Source organism: Ctenopharyngodon idella, chromosome 9 (genome assembly GCF_019924925.1).
Source record: "Ctenopharyngodon idella isolate HZGC_01 chromosome 9, HZGC01, whole genome shotgun sequence".
NCBI lineage: Eukaryota > Metazoa > Chordata > Actinopteri > Cypriniformes > Xenocyprididae > Ctenopharyngodon > Ctenopharyngodon idella.
In genome coordinates, this window is record NC_067228.1 from 36,519,054 (window position 1) to 36,539,571 (window position 20,518).

At 36.8% G+C, this 20,518-nt stretch overlaps 1 protein-coding gene across 3 annotated transcripts; it reads left to right on the forward strand.

Annotated features, from left to right (window-relative positions):
- The first annotated feature begins 750 nt into the window (after positions 1–750).
- On the forward strand, positions 751–14,107 carry LOC127519110 (gastrula zinc finger protein XlCGF8.2DB-like). Of its 3 annotated transcripts, none has more exons than XM_051906568.1 (4): positions 756–813; positions 5,682–5,935; positions 6,411–6,545; positions 12,868–14,107. In XM_051906568.1, the coding sequence occupies exons 3-4, from the start codon at positions 6,440–6,442 to the stop codon at positions 13,839–13,841; spliced, it is 1,080 nt and encodes a 359-aa protein (XP_051762528.1). In that variant the 5' UTR covers positions 756–813; positions 5,682–5,935; positions 6,411–6,439; the 3' UTR covers positions 13,842–14,107. The 3 variants fall into 3 exon arrangements, with proteins under 3 accessions (XP_051762529.1, XP_051762528.1, XP_051762527.1); XM_051906567.1 differs by having other exon boundaries at positions 5,682–5,851; XM_051906569.1 differs by lacking the exon at positions 5,682–5,935 and having other exon boundaries at positions 751–813.
- The last annotated feature ends 6,411 nt before the right edge of the window (positions 14,108–20,518 follow it).

Below are 20,518 nucleotides of genomic sequence, written 5' to 3' on the forward strand. Positions count from 1 at the left end.
ATCTTTTAAGTTCAACTAAATTAATTTAATTTTCTTTTCAAAACTGGCGCCCGTCCATTGACAATAATACAGGCAGAAATTCCTTTACGCTACTTCAAGGAGCCGGATGAGACGACATGCTGATTGTGATAAAGGCTCATAGAATGGTGCAGAAGTGACCAAAAGTCATGTCCGGCTAGAAAAATTGACATCTTCACTCTTTGTCTAAATATGAAAAAAAAAAAAAAAAAAAAAGTGTTGAAGATATTAAGCGTATTGTGTATTTTTGATAACACAATGGAACATTCCAAATTATGCAGACATCATTTTTGGCCAGGCTGTCAAACAAAGAAATTATGAACACATGCAAAAACAAGAGAGAACCAACGAAATATTAAACGAAATAACTTTTCTTGTCAGCTTTTTGTTTTTCTAGTAAAATAAAATCTGTAGATGTTATTTGCCTTTTCCCCCCAAAATAATTTTGTCAGAAAAATACCTTAGTATACTTAGTTTGGTTTTGTTCTTCTTCAATATTTAAAATATTTAAAAAAAAAATATATATAAAATATTTCCTCATTTTTTGATGGTTTAATCAAACTTGTATGGTAATCAAAAACACATATCCCTATGAGATATGTCACCTTTGGCCACTATACTGTATACATTTTGTACATTAAATGTAAACATTTACGAACTATGTAAATGTATATGTATTTTTATTTATTATTTTTAGACAGCAGCATGTGAACGGGACTTTTATTTTGGTCTGGTGATATGACGTCATGATTCTGCACCGCATTCCTGCATCTGTTGTGATTCGCCTGTAACAAGGTTTGTTTTAAAGCATTTATATCAACACAAAAACCGTTAAACCAATTGTATAGTTTTTACAAGCTATGCTAAATGAAGTATTTATTACTTAATGAAGTATTCTAATTAGGCTATTTATTCAAACATAGCACACGTACGTCGGGCCGATGTTGTCCCGATGGACAAAGTTCCATCGCCGGGACAAGCTCAGGGAGCGGTTGCTCATCGGGAAATTGTCGCCGAGAGGTCGGCCGCTGATTGTGAATGCTCTCCGGCCGATGTACGATGCAAAGCTGTAAATACTGGCCGCTGTGCAGGGGCTTTATTTATTTAGGCTGAACCTTTCAGGCTACACCCAGAGAGCACACCGACACAGAATCAACCTAGCATCGATGTTTCTCACATCAAAGACCAGCGTCAGACATGCCATTCAAAACTAACGGAAAATCGACACAGATGGTTTGCTTACCTCATGCTGAAACGATGTAGATATCAGTTGGGCTAAAGTTTTACACAGTTAACACATTTTCGTTTTTAAAAATCTCAAATACTTACTTATTAGTATAAATACTAATAGATAAATGAGCATGTTAATGTAATAATCACACATCACATTCAGTTAACATTGTTTTAATATTAACAAAATACAGTTACAGATAGCCTGCATGTTTAAGGCATACATCCTCCTATATACAACCCGTCAATATGACTAATAGAGAAGGCATTTACATTCAAATACACACAGAGGTATACAAGAAAATTACAGGCTTAACAGTCTCAAGTTAAAAAATTAAAAGCAATATTTACTCATGAACAAAACTGGTCATGTTTTGTACCAAACATGTTATTTTTATTGGAGCACTAAAGGAGATGTAAGACAGAACATCAAGAGTCTCAATTCACTATCACTGTTTCTTTTCTAATGGTGACTGAGACTAAGTGACTCTCTCCTTTTGTGTTCCACAAAAAATAAAGACATATGGGTGATGGTTTATAAAGAAATCTTACCCTTGAAAACAGAGGACAGAAGAACATAGCAGATGAATTGGTTTTCCTTTGTAATTAAAATGTAAGTTCCTCACTCCTGTATTATCAGGAATGTAAACTCCTTGGGTGAAAAAGGTGACAAAGATGTAACCCACAATTTCAATAGCATAGACAAAACTATTTTTAATTACTTTTTAAAAAAAATAAATATTATGGGCCACAAAAGAGGTTTAACCCACACTGAAAAGTCATGAAATGCCCATGAGAAGGATGCAATACTAGAGAAACCGGAAAATTAAAGTATGACCATTGGACGAGAAATACTGATTGAGTCAGCAGAGTCCAGCCAATCCCTCGTTAACAACTAAATATCACTTGTTTAAATATTGATTATGCACAAAATGAATAGTAGTTAATAAGATAGACGTGGTTTGTCATTGGTAAAATGAGAGTGGAAATTTAATCAGAATATTGTCTCAAATTATGCATGTGCTGTATAATATATTGTATTATTGCAGCAAAACTGAGCACCTGTGACAGTGGAATTTGTAGAGAATATTTCAGTAAAGTCACTGAGAAAATGTATTAGGATTTGCAAACTTGTAGTTTTCTTTTCTCTCTCACAAACACAACAGTTAAATTTGTATTAATCTTATTCTACGAATTTAAATTATTAAACTCATAGGCTCAAATTTTTGCTGATCATTCAAATAAAGTTTGTAATGAAAAAATCCTATCATCCATAAAAATGGCTTCTATCCCTCTCTAACGTAGTCTTAAATATTGATTGTAAAATAGTAGCATTTATAATAAATAATTGGCTACTTTTCATTTCTTGCCAAAATCATAATTCTACAGTGCAAGGCAATTTCGGGGTGGTGCTGTGTTGAATACTGATTGATTAATAACGACAAGAACATGTTTATCACTGGATAGAGCACGTGGGTGAGTGGGATGTCACATACTGATGTGTCATATGTGAGATCTCGCATATCAGTTCACAAATAAAATCTGTCCATGACTTCACACTTCTGATACAGGTGTGCTGCAACTGCAGAATAAAGGTGCGGTCACACTACGCTTTTCATTCCATTGACCTTCATTCATTTGCACGCAAATGCAGGAGACCAGAAACGCAAGCTCATGCAAAAAGTTTGGTTTGGAACTCTGACCTGCGAATTCACATCATACGACTATGTGTAAAGAGTACAAAATCGCTACATGAAGGTGTGACCTCTTGGCTATATTAAAAAAAAAAAATGTAGTAAAGTCAAGTAGACTGTATATTTTTATATTTTGAATACACTATTTGTTAAATGTTGAATTAATGTTTATAAAAAAGAGACGTCATATCACGCCAGTTATAGTGTCCGAAGAAATTTTGCATGCTCTAAGTAGTGTGTCCGCAGCTTAAATGTGAGCATATGAATCACTTAATTTCTGATTTGTAGAATAGGACTTGTGCACCGTCAGAAAAGAATTTGAAAAGGTTTAACTGTTGTGTTGTTTGTAAGAGAGAAAGAGAGAGAAAAGTTTGCAACTTCTAAAAAACATTGTGTGATTATTCTTTACAACTAGAAATCCCAGTGTCACAGGTGCTCAGTTTTGCTATAGAAATACCCTCTCAGAACATGGTAGTAATCAGCCATCCATGCAAAAGCAGAGGTCGGTGTGGTGTACTGTTGGTACATCTGTCCAGGCCAACATCTGATGTCTTCATGCCTTCAGCTGGAGATCCCAGAGACCCTGCAATAAAAATAGTAGAGTTCAAAATCCATTGTACATGCCCGTTACAAAGTATCGCATGGTAACATAAATCAACATTCCAGGTTCAGTTTAACTTTAGCTCAATAGACGATATTTGTAGCATAATATTGCCCAAAAGAAACAGTTTTGACTTGCACTCTGAATATTCCTTTAATATGGCATTTTGTGAGAGGCCTTGTCACATTTTCTTCTATACGTAATTTTTATTCAAAATTAATGATTAATGTAAAATATAAAGAATTCATGCATTTACAAACCTCATTTGGATAAATATGATGGTTTACACAGGAAAGCCTGTCAGTTATGGGCTGTAATGAAAAAAAAAGACACATAACATATATACCTATCAAAATAGACTAATACAGATTGAAGTTGTGTTCAGTCTCTTGATCTGGGATAGTGGCAGCTATTGGGGAAACTCACTATCTTCATGGCATCAAGGCCTTGTCCTGAATTATCTCCGCGCCAAACGCTGGGGATCACATCTCATCTGGTAACAAGAGCACAGCTATAATTGTAATAACTCTAATGATATCTTTACCCTCTGATATTGTATTGGTAATTCAATTCAAACATTTTAGAGGCTGAGTATGAGCAGTGTGTAAGCTGACCAGATTTATGTGAAAAATAACTTAAATGCCTGAAGTTGTTGACCCCCTGAACCAGTCAGCATTTAAAGTTTTTAAGTATTTGGTAACACTTTACAATAAGGTTCATTAGTTAAAATTAGTTACTAATACATTATTAAAATCTTGTTAACATTAGTTAATGCACTGTGAACTAACTTGAACAAATAATTAACAACTGTATTTTCATTAACTAACATTAACAAAGATTAGTAAATACAGTAACAAATGTATTGCTCATGGTTAGTTCATTTTAGTTAATGCATTAATATTTCACTAATGAACTTTCTTGTAAAGTGTTAACAAATATTTAGTAAAATGTATTTAAGAATGTATCGGTAAAAAATACATACAAATAAATAACTCAAAAAAGACCTAGAGAAAATATATTAATGACCATAACATCCTGTTATCATAATAGTTTATCATAAATACAAACAATATAACATTATTTGTCACCTCATCTCATTTCGCTGATTATTTTACCCTAAAGGCTTTTCACTTTTGTGGGGTAACACTTTGGTATGGGAAACATATTTACTATTAACTTTTGCCTCAAACTCTTAATATACTGCTTATTAATAGACAGTAAGGTAGTTGTAGCGTTTAAGTTTAGGTATCAGGTAGGATTTAGGGATGTTGTAGAATAAGGTCATGCAGGTCAGGTATTAATATCTGCTTTATAAGTAATAATAAACGGCCAATATGCAAGCTAATAAGCAACTAGTTTAAAGTGAGAATTGTTCCCCATACTAAAGTGTTACCCTTTTGTGGAAAAATGCGTATGAAGTTATTTAATGAGCTTTCTCAGTTCACCTGAGTTTCCTAAAGTTTCTCCTCTGTCAGCAGCTCTTCCCCCTCCGGTGTTGAAATCACAGAACATTTTTTTTCTTCAATGTGATTGGTATTAAATTATTAAACATTAAATGTAATCCAGGTAATTTGTTTACCACGAAAGATCATTTCGTTTCATTTGATTTTCGCGCTTCCTGTAAGTGATGTCAGTACAGCAGTTTAAATAAATTAGCTCACTTCCAATTACCCATTGACAGATTACCAACAAAACCTTAACAAAACTATCAAAGCCTCTCTTCTGCACATAAAGATGTGATTAAAAACGCAAACTTTCATAAGAGCTCAGTATATTAGCCAAACAGTTCTGAAAACGGTTATGCTAACGGACTTTTTCAAAGAAAATAAACTATTTCAATAAAGTAAATATTCGACAGAAGCGTGTCAATTACAGGTAAGAAACGTATCCAGAACAGTTTTATATAATTTATGTGATTTTAGGGACTTAAACTCACCCGAAAGCAGAGAAAACAACAGCGAGAGACAGAGATTTTGCAGCTTGTCCGTTACTGCGGATCCACCCGTTACCATGGTAAATTCTCCAGTGTTTGAACGTTCAAAGCGCGCGCCCATTAAAACACGTCAAAGTCACGCAGCATTTACATAAATAAACATCTACCATTACCAGTTTAATGACCTGATCCGTTTATTTTGCAGAGGACGATGCAGAGATGAATGGTCACGCGCAGATAAGCGCGGCATTGGCCTGCAGTCGTGAGCCGACCCAAAGCCGACGAGCTGGAAATAGAGCTCTGACTGAAGATACGCGCCTATGCCTGGCCGATCCTTATTAGATGTTACAGATATGGGGCCGACGTCGGCCACACGTACGTGTGCTATCTAAGGACCCAAAATGTCCCAAGAACGTTGTTTTTGTTATAAGGTGCATTAGCACACGAGTAACAGAAAAGGTGCATCTTATTTCGCTACCCATATAGTCAATAATTGCATCGTAAACACAAATTTGGCAGCTGGCTAGTAGTGATGGATAAACGGATGTTGTTGTTTTTTTACACCGAGTCAATTGAACCATTTGCTCCTTTGAACAGTGTAAATGAAATGAGAATACAAACACAAACATGTAATGACAACTTATACAAACCAATAACAAATGTTTTCATGAAAGAGTAATCTATTTAATGTAGTCTGCAAATCATTAAATATCATATACTCCATAATGCCTAAATATGAATTGTAATTTGCTCTTTTAATAATTTGTACTGCTTGTTTTGAGTGTTTTTGGGGCTAATCAGGTCATTTAAGGCCATTACTCTGACTGACTCTCTTACCAGTGTGCTGACTACTGAACTATAGATTCATTTAGATATATTTTTGTTTCTGATAATTATTCTCATCCTAAACATGACAAATTGTCCAAACACACAGAAAAACTCCTGGAGAAACCACTGAGATCCATGCGACAAACTATTATAAAGATGGCATTTATTAAAGAGGAGAGTGAAGATATAGAGATTGAAGAAGCATTCAGTGTGAAACATGAAGAAACTGAGCAACAAACAGGTTAGTTTCATTTGATCCTCATTGAAATGCTGGCCTCTACTGAAATGAATGATATGCTTGTTTGAAGAGTGTCATATGTGTGTTCTAATTAAATCAGTTTTATTTGACGTGGAGCGGGTCGCCTTATGTGGACATACATGTTGAGATCACATGACCAGACAAATACTAATGCTGCTTCAAAAGAGGAGGTCTGAGTACGGTTTGCTTTCAGCTAACGGTACGGTTCGCTAAAAATGTCCATTGTGAACACATCAGTCCGGGCTCACTTGATTTTTCCATTTGCGAGCTCCAATGTAGTTTGGTCATCAGATGCTTCCATACAAATTGGCTGTTCATCACGGCTGCTTCTTCTCTCAGATCTCTACAGATTACTCATTCACAATGTACAATTGTTTACTGTAATTTCAACCACTTCCAAACTGTGTAAAAACTAGTGTTATTATGGAAATATTATGTATTATAGAAATAGTCTTGAGGCCCCTGTTTCTTTGCAGCACATCACATTGCAGTTGATGGTAAGCCACTAGGAAAGCGTGACCTGGTCGCCAAATTGCTGAGAGGCTCCAGGAGGTTAAATCCTCCCAGGCCGCGACTCATCCCCTCCTAGGATCTCTCTGTGGTCCTTTCTGGTCTGCAGAGAGCTCCCTTTGATCCGCTTGAGTCAGCTGAGCTTAAGATCCTTTCTCTAAAGACAGTGCTCCTGACCACGCTCACTTTCATCAAGAGGGTGGGGAACCTACAGGCATTTTTGGTCAGCGAATCGTGCCTTGAGTTCAGGCCTGCCTCTACTCATGATACCCTGGCCCGGATATTTGCCCACAATTCCCACCACTTCCTTCTGGGACAAGGGTGTGAACTTGCAAACGTTCCTGCCGTTGCTGTGTTCCATTTGTGTCCTGCGCAGAGCTTCAGAAGATCTGAGTAGCTCTTTGTCTGCTTTGGAGAAAATTAGAAGGAAAGGGCTGTCTCCAAGCAGAGGTTGGCCCACTGGATAATGGATGCCATTGCCTTGGCATACCAATCCCAAGGCAAGCCGTTCCCCCCCTTGTAGTGAGGTCTTACTCCACACGGAGTGTTGCCTCCTCCTGGGCATTTTCGCATGGCACCATTTTGACAGATATCTGCAGAGATGTGGGGTGGGCGACACCTTTATAAGATTCTACATGGAACGGTTTCTTCATGTGTGTTGGGTAAAAACAGGTAATGTGCAGGAAGGCTGGCTTGGTGTTTTGCTTGCAGCACCTTTCCCCTCTAAGGAGTTCCCTACTTGGTGAACACTGGATTGAGTTTCCTCTGAGCATCCTTCAGCAGTCAGATTCAGCAGAGGTGTCCGACACCGGGCCCAGTACATGTGCTATGATTCCCCCTTGGTAATTCTATGTGTATTCTTCCACGGTACGGTTTCCCTGTTGGTAAACCCGTGTCTTTCCCTGGGTAGATTTGCTCTGCTCCATCTCTGTGTCTGTTGTAGTTTCATCCCTGTCTAGGTAGGACCTACTGCAGAGGCCTTTCCATATGTAGCACTGCCCCACAGGTCAGTCCATATGTGGATTTTCACGTTCCTCCCTACAGATAGGATGTGGCCTTCATAGCGGCCCTTTCCATAGGGCGGTAAATAAAATAAATGTATAAAATGTAAAAGGAACCGCAGCTTCGACCGTTTCCATGGCAAGCCCCATCCCTTCCATTCTTTTAGCATGGAGGACTAACATTCTGGGCTTGCGTGGGGCTCTAGTTAGGTTACGACTCAACGGATACAGTTGCCAAAAGGGCACGCTACAGCTTGCCAGCACCTGCATCTCATTCACTCGTAACACAGTTGAGTGGTTGTGGTGTTTTCCATAGGGTCCCCGTTTGTCGACATAATGTTGTAGTGACTGACAGATAGACTGCCAATTACAAAAACATTTTATTTGAAATTGTGCCTCATTTTAACAAGTCAACAATCAGTTTTTAAAATGTAACAATATGGCACCAAATATGCTATATCATTTTCATTAGAAAATGTTTTATCAAATAGTTTAAAATATGTCAGCTGATCAATGCACACAACAGAAAAATTGTTACTGCGCTCTTCAATGCACTATACATTTAGATCAAAGTACAATGTACCAACATCACAAGCAATAAAAACAAGCACACTCTCCATGTAATACAATAGTAAAGATCTTTTTAAAAACGGAGTTCTTGAAGCATTCCAACAGATACAAACATACTCACTTGGTATTCTGTACCATAGTTTTTAACCCAGTTGGTCGTTGGCACCTCTGAAAATGGTTCTGAATTTCAAGTTTGGCTAAAACTCACCCCACCATCTAAATTGCACATAGCTTTAACAATTACAGGGCCATACTCAAATCTCTTAAAACAATAGTTCTCATAATAAAAAGCCAATTGGCGCTGATGTTGCTTTACTAAGGATTTAGTTAGATTTTTAAAAATTTTCACAGACCATTTAAAAAAAATTGTGCTTTGCCTCGAATCGCATGCACCACATATGGATCAAAGGGCCAATTTTTTTCATGCACCTCGGATAATGTCATTTGGTGGTGCTTGGGTATTAAATTCCTATCAGGAAACAGTAACTTGAAGAGATTATGGTGATCCCAGATCAAATGTTTTAGAAAACATAGAATTCCATCAGTCACAATGGCTGAGAACACAATATTAACAATTTGTATGAGGAGGAGAAGTAAGTTCCAGTGATCATTGCCCCTTTCAGTAACATCTCCAATATAAGGAGAGTGTGGTGCAAGACACACCATGACTGGGCAGCATTCAAGCCTAGGTGTTTACTGTTGTCATCAATTTTCAAATTGCCTGGCCTGTTTTTACGATCAGTATAACCGTAACTGAAACTGTGGAGTCTGTCTGAGAGTGCATTTACAGTAACATAACCCTTTTTAACAAGGTACTGAAAAACCAACTTAAGTTCATATTGTACAACTCCTCCTAACAAGTCATGCATAATATCAACAGAATAGATGTTAATGCTATAGAAATAGTGCAATGAATTTAAAACAGATGAACTTTTAACACCATACACTGACTGTAGTGTAGGACTTTCACTGAGCACCCTGCAGTGTTCAGCATGATCCTCAGTAAACACAGTTTGAACTTTATTCTTACTAACCAAGCAAAACCTACAGAAATGCGTTTCACTGAAAGATTCAACAAACCCCAATAAACCATTTAAAGCAAGATTATCTCCTGTGACTTGTATTACAGAACCAATACAGAGTATTACAGAGTGCCTTCAGTTTCCAAAATTTTCAAATCAACAATAAGAGGCTTCAGTTTCTTATCAAAACCATAAGTCTTTAAATCATCACTGTAAAAGAGAGATACAAGATGAATGTTCATTAACACAGAGTTGCACTTAGGTGGCAGATTTTTTTAAAGTAAAATAAATGCAGCCAAGTCTGTAGACTCCCCTTTTTGAGCCCAAAGGGTTCGCAGTCTCAAAATCATCATAATAAAGGAGAATATGGAGTGTATGACTTTGTTGAGAGAAATACGAGCCATCGTTAATATCCTTGTAAATACCATTTTGACTATGTTTGTCCTTCAAGAAACTCTCTCTCAAATCATTGTTCTTGAAAATGGATTTGAGAGTACCCAGAATAGGAACATGCATATACTTGTCTGTTACAGGGATCTGGCTGTATATTCCAGTAATTCTGTCTCTACGCACATCCAACCTCACACCAAGGACATATTCCACAGGCTCAACTATTTCCCATTTTTCTTCAAAAAACTTGTACCTCTTTGCCTCTGTGTTCAGTGCTTAAAATGGGATTTTTCAGTTAATTCAAAGATTGATCTATGTCAGAATCCTTACTTTCATGTGAAAAATTTGTTAAAACAGTATCTCATGCTTAGCTTTGAACATCATAATTTCCTCCATGGAACAAACTATAGTTTGAACAGTGCTTTCAGAAAGACCTGAAGCCTGTAGGTGTGCAACAACTGAACCATACATAGATGAAAGTTGATAGTCAGGAACAATGCTTTGTGAAGTAGAAGGAATGCAGAGGAGAAAGGGCTGTCTTGCATCAGCTCGCTCAAGAAGTGTGGATAGGCTAGCTCCTTCCTGTGGTCATTGAATAATGACGTTAAACGTTAGTTAGTTGTGTTTTCACAGTCAATAACAATTGCCCTAAATGGAAAAGATTTACAATTAACATTTTCACATTTTACCAAAATGAAAAATAATAATTATTATCATTATAATTATAAATAAATTTACCTGCCTAAGGTACCTCACAAGACTGTTTGCAGCTTGAGCTGAACTAATCTTGGCTGTTTTCCTATGTCTTCTTGAAGTTGGGGGTAGAAGATGCCGCAGCAAAAGAATTGATGACATCTCACTATACCAGAACAGAAAATAGATTCAAGTAGTTGCTACTAAAAAATAAAAATTATTTTTTGTTCCCTGTACTTATGCCAGTACAACAGCGAAAACTATTTAATTATTTGAAAACTTGATTTTAATGCTAACAGTAAATACATACAATTTAGCATATTGTATAGGATTATATTCAGAAAGCGAGCAAACACTGATTCCTTTATAATTACCAGAGATGTCAATAACTTCAGTTCATTGTGACCTCACAGACCAAAGCTGGGCGCACACTGCGATTGACAATAGTCCTTTTCAAATGTTGCTTGTCAGACTGTACAAACATGATCAAAATGTCACACTGTAGGATCTCAGTTTTCATTAATGTAAGACTGTATGATGATCAAAACGAACGCATGCAAGAAAACCTGGCCGGAGTTTTACATCAACCCATACACACTAGATTAGATTAGATTAGATTCAGCTTTATTGTCATTGCACAAGTTACAGTGCAAGGCAATGAAATACAGTTAGCGTCTAACCAGAAGTGCATTGGTAGCAGGTTATTTACATGTATACAGTTGATAATAAATATTAATAATCTGAACAATCTGAACGGCAGAAGCAGTACACAAGCAGTAGTTAGGAATTTATAAATTAGTGTACATCATTTATGATAGAAGGTTATGAAAATTATTAACATATGTACAGAATGATATGAGAGTACCATGAAGGGGGCTATATATATATATATATATATATATATAATATCAAGAAAAAAAAACATTTTAACTATAAGAGGAACACACATTTTGTTTGAACTTAGCAACTTTTACTATAGTTACTATAGTCCTTTTATAGTTACTGTTATAAAAATACACACTTGTAGGTATTAAATTTTACATGAGTCAAATTTAATGTACAACAACAAATATTTTAGCAAATTGTATATTTTACTTATTGCGTTCCATCTGTTTGGCGCACATGCTCACAGCAGTTGTTTCCAATTGCTTCCACTTTGTTATGATACCACTAACAGCTGGCTGTGGAATATTTAGTAGTGAGGAAATTTCACAAATGGACTTATTGCACAGGTGGCAACCTATCACGGTACCACGCTTGAATTCACTGAGCTCCTGAGAGCGATCCATTCTTTCACAAATGTTTGTAGAAGCACTCTGCATGCCTAGGTGCTTGATTTTATACACCTGTGGCCATGGAAGTGATTGGAACACATGAATTCAATGATTTGGAAGGGTGTCCCAATACTTTTGGCAATATAGGCCTGGGCCAGTTGCATAAACTTAGTCACTATATTAAGACTGTGTCTTAAGAACTAGTTTGACCAACTTGCAGTTAACCAAGGGGTAATCAATGTTATTTTTCCAATTCCAATTACACTAATCTACCTTTTTATGTAACAGACTTTAAAAAATTAGGACCACTCTTCAAAAAAAAAAATAGTGTCTTAATTTTTAAGACTAGTCTTAAGTGGTTTATGCAACCGGCCAGACAAGGCTTAGATTAAGCCAGGATTAGGCCTTAGTTCAATTAGGACATTTATGTTGATTTTATAAACATGGCTTAGAAAAAAACATTACTGGTGTGCATCTTGAGACAAAACAAAATGGAACTAACATGTTTTAAGATACGTAAGTGCAAGTTGTTTTCAGCTCAAACATGCATTTTAGTCTGGGACCAGGCTTAAGCCTTGTCTGTGAAACTAGGGGATAGTGTATGTAGCAAAGTTCAAGTTCTGGGAAGGAGAAGTCAGGGTCGGCCTGTCAAACACATGTATTTTATGTCCTTAAACTAAAATTTGGTGCTGGCAAAAGTGCTTGAAAGTCCAAAAAGATTACAAAAAACACCTGTTTCAGTAGACTTATTTCAGTAGGCTTTGATGACTTGTGTTGGTTTTTATGTCTGTTGTTTTGTGCCATTAAACTGGTGTTAACTTGTATTTGTCTTTTTTCACTTTAGACCTGATGGCACTGAAAGAGGAGAGTCAAGAACTGAATAATATGGAAGAAAAAGATGAGAAACATGATTTCAGAGAAAAAACATCCACACAGACTGAAATGACTTCCTCGCAAAAAAGAGCTCAGAACAGTTCTAACAGTTATTTCACCTGCAGTCAGTGTGGAAAGAGTTTCAGTCAAAAACAAAAACTCAAAGTCCATATGAGAGTTCACACTGGAGAGAAGCCTTTCACATGCCAACAGTGTGGAAAGAGTTTCACTCAAACACAAAGCCTTAAAGTCCATATGAGAGTTCACACTGGAGAGAAGCCTTTCACATGCCAACAGTGTGGAAAGAGTTTCACTCAAACACAAAGCCTTAAAGTCCACATGAGAATTCACGCTGGAGAGAGACATTTCACCTGCAAGCAATGTGGAAAAAGTTTCAATCGAAAAGGAAACCTTAATGTCCACATGAGAATTCACACTAGAGAGAGCCCATTCACCTGCCAACAGTGTGGAAGCAGTTTCAGTCAAAAAGGAAACCTTAATGTCCACATGAGAATTCACACTGGAGAAAAGCCTTACACTTGCTCTCATTGTGGACAGAGTTTTACTCATAAAAACACTCTTAGTTCCCACATGAAAATTCACACTGGAGGAAAGCTGTTTGTATGTGATCAGTGTGAAAAGCACTTCAAAACAGAAAAAAGCCTTAGAGTTCATAGAAAGATTCACACCGGAGAGAAACCAGTCACATGTGATCAGTGTGGAAAGAGTTTTACAAATAAAGGAAACCTGAATGTCCACATGAGACTTCACACTGGAGAAAAGCCTTATACTTGCTCTCGTTGTGGGCAGAGTTTTACAATCAAAAAATCACTTAATACCCACATTAAAATTGCACACTGGAGAAAAGTGTTTGTATGTGATCAGTGTGGAAAGCGTTTCTCAACAGAAATGGGCCTTGGATATCATATGAACATTCACATGTGATCAAGTGTGGAAAGAGTTTCACACATAAACTAAACCTCAATTTCCACATGAGGATTCACTCAGGAGAGAGAGCAGTGTTATATATCATTACTGTGGAAAGAGATTCACACAAAGGAAACCTTAAGACTCACATGAGGCTTCACACTGGAGAGAAGCCTTTTATGTGTCTAGAGTGTGAGAAGAGTTTCACGTATCAAGGAGACTTGAAACACCATTTGCAAACTCACTCTGGAAAGAAATTCCAATGTTCTGCATGTAGTAAGAGGTTTATGGAAAAAAAGTGATTTAAAAAAATCACCTGTGCCTTCACTCTGGATGATGGCACTTTAATTGTGATCAGTGTGATAAAAAAATGCATTTTGCCATCACACTTACAGATATACCTGAAAAGATGTGAGACCATATTTTGTTCTTTGTGTGGAAAGAGTTTTAAGGGGTTTGGCAATGCAAAATTGCATAATCTGTGAAATTAAGGCTACATTCACAATGCTGCTGAATGTTGACCAAATCTGACTGTCCACCTTCATGACCACTTCGTTATTGTCGCGTGTATGTTCTGTTTTGATTCAGTTTTCATTGTGTTTTGTGTCTGTTTGCTGTTAGTTGGTTAATTAGTTCCGTTCTCCTGTTTGCTTCTGTGGTTACAGATTGATTAGAGTCCTTAGTTTAGGTGTGTCTGCTTGTTTCTCCCCTTGTTTGCTCTGTTAAGCCCTCTGTTTCAGTTTGTTCCTCGTCTTGCATTGTTTAACGTCGATCTCCCAGTTATTCTCCTGTTGTGTTGATTATCAGATTAAATTATTATTTTTTTGAGTATTTCCTGATCGTGTGCTTCACTACAATGACCTACCCGTGACAGAATGCAAGACCAAAAACAAAGAAGCACTCAGAAGGCTGAGGAAGAAGAAACTGTCCGTTTCTGTCCTGTCCTGTTAGGACTACAGGGACCAGGGTCTACATGAAGTTCCAGGTAAAAATTCCCCCCTCAGAAAGTTCCTGCTCGCGAGGTAGTACTTTTTCAAAGTTCTGGAACTTTTGGGGGTGGGACTTGGGCACTGAACATGCTGATTGTTTGAGTTCATGCAGCACTTTGATTGAAATAAAAGGCTGTGTGGAGTCAACCAACCATAAAATATAAATTAACCCCAAATTTTAATAGTCCTGGCCTGAAGACATCAACATGGCAATATTCAGTAATAGTCAAAGCCATACAGTTGGCAGCAGGAAGCGTGGCACTTTGAAATGACTTTGCCATATTTCTCCTGTATTTACTCGCTTACATGCATGTTGCCCACAGTTCACTGTTTTCCTAAAGCCAATGGGTGGCGGTGAGCCCAGGTGCGAGGGCCCTTTCATCGCTGCTCGCAGCTTTAATTTACTTTATTTTTTCACAAACAATTGTGTGCACTTTGTTTATAAGCTAAGGCAGTGTAACGAAAGGGAAATTATTTAATTTGTTATATTATTGAGTCTTAACAAAACACTAAACAAAACAGCTGCTTTGTTTTCTAGTAATAATTTTGTGCACTTTATTTTTTTGTTAAAGCCAGAGAAGTACTGTTAAAGGGAGAAAAAATTGTTACTATATTATTGTTTAATGTATTATATTTTATAGCATTATTCTGTTTTTCCTGTACATAATGTTATTATTACTATTCTCAACAATTTCATGCACAGTTCATGTTTGCAAATTGAGTTTATTACAGTAATAATTTTTTTTTTTCTTTTCGTATTTGAAATATGTCCTGGTTTTTTAACCTGACACATGACTAATTACAGGCATACTAAGAGCAAATCATAAAATCTTTTAGTGGATATGAAATAGTATTCAGATTTAGCATATTAATTATGCAATCACTTCATAAATTGACACACTGCTATCCCCTACACAAAAGTAAATGTAATTTCAACTGTGTGCTTTTTAAAATAAAATATTGGTATCGGCAGTATTGGCTGTGTATCCACTTGGTATCGGATCGATACCAAATTTTACAGTATCGCACACTCCTAGTCCCTGGTAGAATGCATATATCATGCCCTTTTGTTAAGTGGATCTTCTTTTACTGTGGGGACTTTAAAGCCTTTTCATGCCTGCCAAACCAGAGCCTGTTCACGTCATTACTGCCATGCCAGGGTCTTAAGCCAAGATGGCTGCCATGCCAGGGTTTTTAGCCAAGATGGCTGCCAAGCCAGAGTCTTCAGCCAACATGGCAGCTAAGCCAGAGTCTTCAGCCAGGATAGCCGCCACGCCTGAGTCTCCAGCCATCATGGCCGCCGCACCGGAGCCTCCAGCCATCATGGCCTCCGTGCCAGAGTCTCCAGCCGTCATGTCCACCGCGCCAGAGTCTCCAGCCGTCATGGTCTCCTTTCCAGAGCACAGGTTTCCCCTGGAGATTTTTTTTGGGGGGTAGGGGGCTGTAGGCCTTCCAATCCTCCACAGCCCAGGTCTGCCACTGCTTCATGGTCCTGGCCCACCATTGCTCCACGACCCTCTGCTCCATGGCCCATGTGATACTCTGTGCACAAATAGCCCTCATGTTTCATTGTTCTCTTGTCTAGTATTGTTTTTGTAACTGCTGGTTGGTGAGTTTGCCATGTTATGCCAAGCCATGTTTGGTCAAATGAAGTTCCTGTTTATTTTGTATCTGTTCATGTTTGGGATTAAACTGCGCTTGGGTTCACTTTAAACTTGCCTTCATTTGTCTTTATTACACCTGTGAGTGTCCCTGCCCATGATGTAGCATTGGCAAGGAGAAAGATTAAAAGAATGTTTGCTGAAGGCACAGAAGCTGATGATGATATGCTATCATGCGTCATGGGGTAATGTTGTACCAATGAGTTTGGAGTGATTCTATACATGTTATGTGAGTCACCTAACTATCGCGATTTTTTTTTTTTTTTTTGTTTTGTTTACAGTTTTAAAATAGATTTCTTTATTCCAGAATCAATATTAATTCAAATTAAATTTCGTTATTCAGGGTATCCGCGGGGCATTAAAAAGCATTAAAAGTCATTAAATGGATTTTGTGAAAATTAAGGCCTTAAATGGCATTAAAAAGCATTACATTTTATTCCTACAGGCATTCAATTTTTTAGATAGTTTTGAAGAAAAATAATACTACCAGTTTATATTGAAAATAGCCTTCATAATTTATGACTTTGATTTGCTGTTGCAAAATATGTACATTGGTATGATACACAGTTTGGTAATTGCCTCCGGTCGGTGCAAAATTACCGTAATGCCGTTTTGGACAGCGGCGGGCTGGGACATGGAGACGCAAGGCTGCATCAGTGTTGCCAACTTAGCGACTTTTCAGACCGCTTTTGCAACTTTTTTCCAAGAAAGCGCATTGTGACAAATATACTTGTTAACCTGATCTAGCTTCCGAGGGCTTGCTTGCTTTCACCTCTCTCTCTGCGTCTGCTATTCAGTGAGTGGCTGAGAGGAGCAGCGCATTCAGTTAAGGCTGTGCGCTCTGTCAGAGAACAAATCTATTGCTTCTAACCTGAGTGATCATTTTACGTGTACGTATAGCCAAAATCACAGCAAACGTCTTTATCTTATGTGTATTGTGATTTTGTCAGACAACGTCTCGATTATAAATCAGGATTTTAGCTCTGGTTTAACATGTCAGGGCTCGAAAGTAACGCTTGTCAAATAGTCCGGGTTAAGTGGATTTTTTGAAGGGGCAAGTGAAAGAGAATTTTACTTGCCTGGCTGGACAAGGACCTGATTAAAACATCAATTAAAAAAAAAATATATATATATATTTATTACACTGAGTCTAAGTGGCGATCGATAGTGGGTAATAATAGGCTGTATGATGTAGGCTAGCCTACTGACGATAACCAGGTTGCGCTGTTGAGGCTTGCGCACCATCTCGAGGAGAAATGGAAACAGGAGCGAAGCACACACAAAAAGAAATTCAGTTAAACATACTGTGGTAAAAATTCAAAATGTGGAATTTTTATAACTTGATACAGTTAAGCAAAATCACATAACCAAGAATGCTGTTTTCCTAAACAGGTTACCGTCACAATTAAAAACGTGACAATGATTTCATACAACAGTTCAGTTAACAAATGGTTCATATTAAGTCACTTACATTTTAGATGGAACATTGACTGTTTTTGTTCTATTTTAGCAGCGAAAATAGTTTCAAACAAAAATCACAGCAGAACCATAGCGTAGCAACACTCACCCTGCATCCCAGTGTGCATACTATTCACCCCATTCACCCTATCCGCCCTAAACAGTATTGAATATTACTAATGTCACATACTATTTAGGATGGATAGAATGCACATTGAGACGCAGGCTCAGCCTTGTTTTCGTTACTGAATGATTCAGCGTTTTGAACGTATCGGTTGAGTCAAAGATTCAATGACCCATTCATAAACAACTGCCTCATTCTTTAATGAATCAGCCATTGGAATGAATCGTTTGAATGAATGACTCACTTATTAAGATGGTTACTTGACGCCACCTACTGGTGGTTTAATTAAATTTTTTAAAGAATCATTTTCCCCCCAAAATTTCTTACAATCCTATAACATTATTTAATACAGCTGTAATTTTTTTCTTTTTTATTGTAAATTTGTAAATGATTTAATTTGATTGGTAACAGCCCTTAGTGTCTTATTCCAATTAAATTTATTGATCGAATTTAAGAATTTAAAATGAATTGTACAAGATTTAAATATGTCAAAGCTGCAATATTCTGAAAGGATATTGCTTCAGAAATTTTAAATTTATATTTACACCACACAAAAAAAAAAATCGGACAAGCAACTGTTTTACTCGTACAAGTGAATGACAAGGCTTAATGTCGAGCCCTGTATGTAGTCTTAATGGGACGCGTTTCAGTCATCATTTCATGTTGTCTGACAGCAAAACCAGAAAAATATATAGATGAAACAATTTTATTTGGAATTTGGCTGTATTAAAATATATTATGTGAACAAAAAGGGTAGCAGCAGAGAAGCAAACAAATGTAAAGGGCTGACAGTTGACAGAATGCGAATGCAACAATGACATGAATATTCTAATTGCCGTATGACGTCATCTATCGACATTTAGTGACTATATATATATGTATATATATATGGCATTAAAAAAAAAAAAAAATTGGCATTAAAAAGCATTAAATTAGATTTGATGAAACCTGCAGAAACCCTGTTATTTTAGTCCTTGCTTATAGTTGAGGTGGACAGAAGTTATCTACTTGTGTTTCAACGGAGGGTGAAATGTTTCGTTATCTATGCATGTCACGTGACATAATATCCCTTTCAAGTGAACGAAGTCAATTGCAGTGTTTCGCATACATTGATTATTTGCCGCGGCGTGCCACGATATAAACATTGGCTGCCTCAAATAGATTTAAACGGTTCTGGTGGGATGTGTGGGAGAAGTGCTTCATCACTTCATGAACATTAATATAGTAATGAATGCACTGAAAAGCCCTCACACTACTCATATACGCACTTCATCAGATATCACTGCTAAGAGATATTGATATTGAATCAAGCATGAAAGGCGATCTTATTCCTAAATGACAATTAGTCTATCAAACCTTTGACAAAATCATATCACAACATTCTAATCTTTGTTGGCGCTGCCGCTGATCCGAGAGCAGTTGTCATTATTTCAACCTCAAAGTATTATTTCTGTGATACAATAGTTCAAATTGTCATAGAAGTGCTAGGATAAAAGTTTATATTTCAAATATAAACACTGATGTCTACGGTAGCGATTAAAATACTTATCACCTTTTAAAAATGGCACTTCAAATAATGGCTGTGTCGTTTACATTGTTTCTCCCTTAGATGGTGACAATGACTGTTAAAACGTGTTTGTCATTGAATCATTTATTCAAGGGAATGTAGTACTGTAATGTATGAAGCTTCTGATATACAACTCAGAAAGATGTGATGAATTGTTTTTGTAAATATGACTCGTGTACAGTCTGTATAAGTGTATGGTTCAACTTTTCCCCCATGGTCTAGTGTTAAAAAAAAAAAAAAAAACCCAGAAAAATCGCAATACATATCATATCGGCACCCGAGTATTGTGAGAGTATCGAATCGGGAGATAGGTAAATTGTCCCGGCCCTTGCGCCAACATTCTGACGCAGCATAGAGTTTCCTTGGAAGGGATTGTCATTCTTAGCCAATGCATCATACAAATGAAACAAATTTTACTTTATATTTACTTTTATTTTACTGTTTTTACTCTTGACTGTCATATGTTTGAACCAATACTACAAAACAAAAGAAAAAAAGTCCTTTTTCAATGCTTTTATTGATTGGAGAAATTAAAGATAAAAAGAGGTTGAAATTCAGATTTACATAATGGACATGCTGTATGTTCCTATTACACTTAAATTTTCATCAATCAAGTAGGTTCCCCATTTAAAAATAAGATTTCTGTAGTAAAGATAAATTCAGACAATGTTTTAATGCATGTTCATTCAATGAACTTGTGAGCAGAATGACTTTTAATAAAGACTTCTAGCACAAATAAAAGCAAGTTGGGCTTGTTTGTCATTATCATTCCAGCAGTGGTTACCTAGGATAAGACAAACAAAAAATAAATGATTATTTTCCTGAATCAAAGACACTTTTATTAACGTAATGAACTTTATATTTATTTAGTTTTAAGAAATGTGTTATATTCATAC

Bases quoted from the DNA above. Each gene is read 5' to 3' on its own strand.
- LOC127519110 (XM_051906567.1), top strand. From the start codon at position 5,797: ATGCCTGGCCGATCCTTATTAGATGTTACAGATATGGGGCCGACGTCG. The intron at 5,852-6,410 runs GTACGTGTGCTA...CCAAACACACAG, and splicing joins GGGGCCGACGTCGGCCACAC to AAAAACTCCTGGAGAAACCA. The intron at 6,546-12,867 runs GTTAGTTTCATT...TTTTCACTTTAG, and splicing joins AGAAACTGAGCAACAAACAG to ACCTGATGGCACTGAAAGAG.